Here is a 6,374-nt window from a genome sequence, read left to right as displayed (position 1 = left end):
TCACAAAATTATGTCCTTCATTGCCAAAAAAATTGTTTATTATGAAGATGTGAACATTCTCCTGTAAAGGGGCAACTAACATTTTTTTTTCAAATATAATTTTTATTTCAATTTATCTTTAACTACAATGAACAGTACAGTACAAGATGAAGATAAACACAACAATTGAGTTACATAGAATTGAAAAACAAATAATGCATAAAAAATTACAAGGCATATGTGATGACTGACCTTAATATTATAGAAAGACAAAGAAAACAGACATTCTTTTAAATGTAATAGACATTTATAAGAGGCGAGCATGCCCTGTAGTGTTGAATATGACTTAGATTTCAAATAAGTTATCTAATAACTGGTCGTTAAGTTTCCAAAGGCAACTAACATTTAAAATTACTGATGTGTGGTACAAGCAGGATTTCAGTATCAGCAGATTACAAAGCATAAATATTACAGCACTTTTTTGCATAGTTGTCTCTAAATCATTTTTAATATGTTTAATGCTTGATACATTATAGGTACTGTAATTTTTTTTTTCACATCCAGAATATTTCATCAGTCAGCATATCATGAAGTTAGAATTTTTAGTTGACATGTAGAATTCATGTTGCAGAAAAAACAAACTGAAAAAAAATCACTGATTCTCGATTGGTTGCGTAATTTTGCTTATATTTTGGCAACTTTAATTCTCTGTATTATAACTTGGCCAAAGCTCATACATTCTCCTGTTCATACTTAACTTTGTTTGGTCAGTAGCATGGAACATTTATAATGGAACTACACACTCACTCTCAGTCACTCACTTGGTCACTCACTCACTCAGTCGCTCACACATATTTGTGCACACATACACCAGCTGTACATCTAATAACTGAACAACAATGGCCTAATTCCAAAATAGTTTACATTAGGGCCAAAGTGCTGCTTTGAGTTTGCAAAGTATTTTTGATGGATACAGTTTAAAAAGGATTGCATACTTCCCTTCATGGATTAAAGAACTGAGAAACATGCAAGGCTTCATAGCCATCCTCATCATCAATTCCTTCAGATTTTTACATGGGTTCAGTGTGTTGTGCTAACTGTTGCCGCCTCTCTTAATAGAATTACTCTCCTACCTTTAACAGTCATGACTGCTACAGGTCTTGTCTGATGCAATGCATTCATTTCTTGGCTGGATGTCCAGGTCTCCTCTTGCCTTCTTCCTGCCTTTTTCAAACATTCTTTATCAAATCATCGTCTACTTTACTGCATATGTGACAAGACCACCATAATGGGTTGGAGCTACTCTGGCTTCTACTCTAATGTTCTCATTTCTTCAACTGTCGCCCAGTAGGCATCCTACTTCCCATATCAGGCACTTCCTCTCCATCACCTCAAGCTTCCTCAGCTACTTTATTTTCACAGCTTGGTTTCTGTACCATATAGAAACATTGGTGACACCACTATTTTGTACACTATACTTTTCAGTTTATTTGGCATTCTTCTGTCACAGTTGCCACTGACACTTTGTACCAATTGGCTGCAGCCCCACTGAGATTAAGTTTTGATCCCCTCATTCAGACTTCCTTTCTCCCAAACCATACTTCGCAGAAACCTGAAGCTTTCCTGTTTACTTTCAATTTCAGTTTTCAGCTTTTTCCGATTTCCCTGTTTGCTACCTTGACCGCTGTTTTGTCTGTACTGTTTCATCTCATGTGCCATTATTTTTGCATTCCAATCTGTAATCATTAAATTTCACAATCAGAGTCTGCTTGTAATGCCATATTGCCTGCATACAACAACGGGTTCCTATTAGATCATCGAAGAAGCATAACTTCGAATGAATCTTTGCCGAACTTAAAATAACGAAAACTGAAAACAGCGAAGGGGCATATTAGTGATTTCTTTCCCTGGGAAATAAATCACTTGACTGCCTCTGGCAGTTTGCTGTTTTGAAAACTGTAGTGTGATCTTGGAGTTGGTATATTTAGTTAGGGGGTGTGGGAGGGCACAGCCCCCCACATTGTGGGGTGTGAGGGGGCAAAGCCCCCCCCAGTTTGTTTTGTGCGTAGTGATATATATATATATATATTTTTTGACAAGCGATTTCTTTCCCAGGGAAATAAATCACTCATATGTAGTTTCGTTGTTTTCAGTTTTCGTTTTTATGGGTTAGATGAGGACGCATTCGAAGTAATGCGTCTTTGACATTGTGATATAGACCTTACAACAGCTGCACTGTTCTCTCCCCATTGACCTGTTTGCAATTGCAGTCCCCCTCAAGTATGAGCAGGAGACCTCTTATTTGTGATTTTAAAATAATTAGTGTAAGCTCTGCTGTGAATTCCTGGTCAAGCTTTCAAATATCAAATTAGTATAAAGTCAGGAGTATACTGACTGACAGTATAGGAGGATAATGTCATTTAATCTCCCACCCTTTCTCCATGCATTTCCCTCTACAAGTGGATCCACTGCAGCCTTTCCTACCTAACCTCTGTCCAGTAACACATGCGTGTGTGCACACAATTTCTGCTGCATCTGTCACATTGTCATGTTTTGTTCCATGCTTCCACAAGTACAATGGATAATGTTTTGTTCCATACTCCCCTGTACATGTCTCCCTACTGCTTTTAGACACTGGGACTGTGCATTCCTTGAGTCCTGGCCATGCTGTCCCCTTACAATCTGTCATACTCTGTTATTAAAGCATGGATTCAGTCTCCACCATACATCTCTCACCACTGCAATTTAGCATCCCTGCTTTAGCAATATGGTCATGCAAAATACTGCCAAGCTCCATGTTTCTTCCATACTCTGTACTATGAAGACACTGACCAGTCACTGACCCACTGTTCCCAAACACACCATCCAACATGCCAGCTTCACCCATTCCACATGGTCTTTGTTTTCCCTCATGCGCTGCATACAGCCCTGTTATGTATAGAAGGCTCAATAATATTTGTACTTCTCACTTTGCCAATATTTGAGATTGTGCCCAGTATACATAAAGCAATTAATTTGCACTGTGTTTAGCTGAACCACATTATGCAGTGCATTTTCAGTGTGGGGTTTTATGGGCAGCATCTTTGTTTTCTTGCTTATGAGAGCTGCATTCACCTGTAGTACTACAGTAGGCAAGTGTGGACACGTGGTATAGCAGCAGTACTGGTTCTCTTTTGCTCTTTGACATTACTTTTCAGGAAATACCTTTATCTTCAAGTAGTCTGAGGTTCAGTTTTCTTCTCAGCAAGCTGGACAGTGCTATCCCAAGATGTTTTGAATTTGGCCTATTTCATTATTTTTCTGGGAATCTGAGCCCAACTTTTCATCAGTTATCCCCAAATGCTGTTTATGGTAAGGTACAGTAATGTTTTAGAAAATGGGAAGCAAGACTGAGCTTTTGTTTTTAATATATTCTTTAATTTTTAATAGTATGTTAAACATAAAACATTCTTCCTTTGCCATCTTGATAGAAAAGTGCATAAAGAATTACTTGTATATTTATTCTAAAACATAGTGAAAAAAATATAAAACCATAAAAGCAAGCGTAATGAATTTATTGCACTAAAATATGTATATAATAATTTAATTACAATAAAGCTAATAATGTAAAGCTTACAATTTCAAATTCTTTTATTGTTACTGAATCCCCCTCTTCCTGTTAAGTGCTCTCTATTATTTAGGTCAGATCGTAGCAAAATAATATAGCATTTGAAGCAAAATATACAAACAAGTAACCCAGCACTGGAAGATAATATTGCAAATATTTCCACAGCAACCATGTATTTACCCTTTGTACTTAGATATGCTGGGATAAATGACACCCAGACACTAACAAAGACCAGCATGCTGAAGGTGATGTACTTAGCCTCATTGAAGGTATCCGGTAATGTCCTAGCTAGGAACGCAACTGCAAAACATACAATAGCTAAAAGACCCATGTATCCAAGCATGCAGTAGAAGAATGTTTTCGAACCTTCATTGCACTCCAGTATTATCTGACTAGATGAAGACTTAACATCCATTTCAGGAAACGGAGATGAGGTAAGCAGCCAAGCAGTGCAAATAACAGCTTGCACCAAGATACAGCATAAAATAAGTGAATACGGTATCCTTGTTCCCACCCAGCTCCTTAACTTACTGTTGGGGTTTGTTGCTTTGAATGCAATGACAACTGTGATGGTTTTAGCCAAAACAGAAGATATGCTGATGGAAAAAATTATACCAAAAACAGTTTGTCTTAGAATGCATGTCACCTTTGTTGGATGACCAATGAACAGTAAGGAACAGAGAAAGCAGAGCATGAGAGAGAACAGAAGAAGGTAAGTGAGGTCTCTGTTATTGGCTTTGACAATGGGAGTGTCTCTATACTTTATAAAGATACAAAGGACTGAAGATGTGACAAAACAGAAGAATACTGTGATAGCAATAAAAAGGACACATATGGTATCAGTGTATGACAGGAATATGATGGCTTTTGGAATACATTTATCACTTCTGTCATTTGGCCATTTATCTTCCTGGCACTTCAAGCAGTCATTCATGTCTGTTGGAACACAATTAAAGAAAGGCTTAATTTGGGGTAGTGTCACTGCAATGAATGAAGTACAAGTAAATAACTTTAAATATAAACATATTACTAACACTGCATCGCATTATTATATGCTCAATGTATATGCAGTGCAGAGACTGCAGTAATTATTTCATGCATACTCTGTGTTTATTCACTAAAGCTTACATTTATTCTGTCAGTAACAGATCATATAAATGATATGAATCACACAAAAATACAGATACAGAGACAGAAACACTGTTTCTATAACAAATACACACACACACACACACACACACACACACACACACACACACACACACACACACACACACACACACACACACACACACACACACACACACTTTGCTTATTCCGAATTATGTGAATGGTGTGCAATGGAGATTAGATGGACAGGGAATATTGACTTCTCCCATACATCTCTTGGTAACTATTAATGATTCAGAGACAGCCCCACAATGGTGCTGCAAAACAAAGGCATGTCTGCCATTATTTACTGACTTTAATCATCCAATGTATGAGGTCAGAATAAGGGAAACATTAGGAACATGCTCACAACACAGGGACAAGTATGGGGTAAGTGGTGTGGCGTGTGTTTTAAATGCATGCACTGTATGTGGGAAAGTGAGTGGGAACGGATGCCTATGCTATCATAATTTTGCCACAGTTGTTAACTACCACAGGAAAGTACTGATATGCACTTGCTGGCTAATGAGTCTCTGAATCACAAAACACTGCATAGGGGAAACTAGTTATTTTTAAGGCAGCTGTTAATGTGAGTAGTAGTGTTCTTTCTCAATCTCTGGATAGGTTCTACAAGCTGGATACACCCCAGGACAGATGTTACCATGTTTTCAAGCTCATATAGCAATGCCTGCATTTCTTGCACACAAATAGCTGCTGAAACAGCACTACCTCATTAACTAAGGCATTAATTCAGACTTCATTTAACAGAGCTTCCTCCATATCTCCCCATGATTCCTCTTGGTTCACTGTAGATACTACATAACAGAGCCTTTCTGTTGTGATAGGCTTTATTATATCACCATGATAGTGTCTGTGGCTTTTATCTGTAACCTGGAAACTCCAGCACATAATTGATAGCATCAGCAAGTCACACTTCACTGAAATGACATTGTCACCCTGCACTTATTTTGCTGCAGAAGAATAAGTCAATTTACCTTTTGTAGGGCTGTAAATCCTTAGTCTTTTTGCTGGCTGGGCATACCAGACATTGCTCTTGTTTCAACTTCATAAACTAGTTCACTATGCCTAATCCTGACATTTAAGACATTCTCTGCAAAAGACTCTTTCTGGGAATCACATTTACCTCGTCAATTGTTATGAATTCCGTTAAGGGGCTCCCTCACCTTGTGGCCATACAGTTTTTTTAATAGTGAAAAAAAAAGGATTCTTGGGGCACCTTTCTGTTTGCAAAAAGGATATGAAATAGATACTTTATCCATATCTACTTGAACTGGTCTGCAAATGTTCTTTATGCAAATTTGAGAGTCCAGTACAACCACTCAGTCAATTTGTGGATGACAGGGGGTGGTTTTAACTGCTTTACCCTATAGCATGTCTACAGATAAGTCAGCATGTCTGACATAAAGTTAAACATTTGTATGTTAGTAGCTTCTGTGGAACACATACTCTGCAACAAACCTTCTGCAGAGAATTTCCCACATCATCTGCTTCTACAGATGAGGCATAGCTAGGTTGGGGCAAAGGGGACATTGCCCCAGGTGCAAGGTGTTAGAGGGTACAATCAAGAGATGCCGATCAGTCAGTAGTGCACTATTTGCATTCAGAAATGACTATTGAT

The 6,374-nt window shown here is 38.0% G+C and overlaps 1 protein-coding gene across 1 annotated transcript in view; it reads right to left on the bottom strand.

Annotated features, from left to right (window-relative positions):
- Positions 1-3,599: 3,599 nt before the first annotated feature.
- Positions 3,600-6,374, bottom strand: part of LOC122788678 (vomeronasal type-2 receptor 26-like) — a 145,923-nt gene continuing 143,148 nt past the window's right edge. The window contains exon 5 of the mRNA XM_044055574.1: positions 3,600-4,522. Within this exon, the coding sequence (XP_043911509.1) occupies positions 3,600-4,522 (923 nt within the window). The remainder of the gene's footprint in view (positions 4,523-6,374) is intronic.

Source organism: Protopterus annectens, chromosome 14.part0 (assembly GCF_019279795.1).
Source record: "Protopterus annectens isolate FY-2018-M chromosome 14.part0, PAN1.0, whole genome shotgun sequence".
NCBI classification, from domain to species: Eukaryota; Metazoa; Chordata; order Ceratodontiformes; family Protopteridae; genus Protopterus; species Protopterus annectens.
This window is presented reverse-complemented; position numbering and strand designations above follow the sequence as displayed.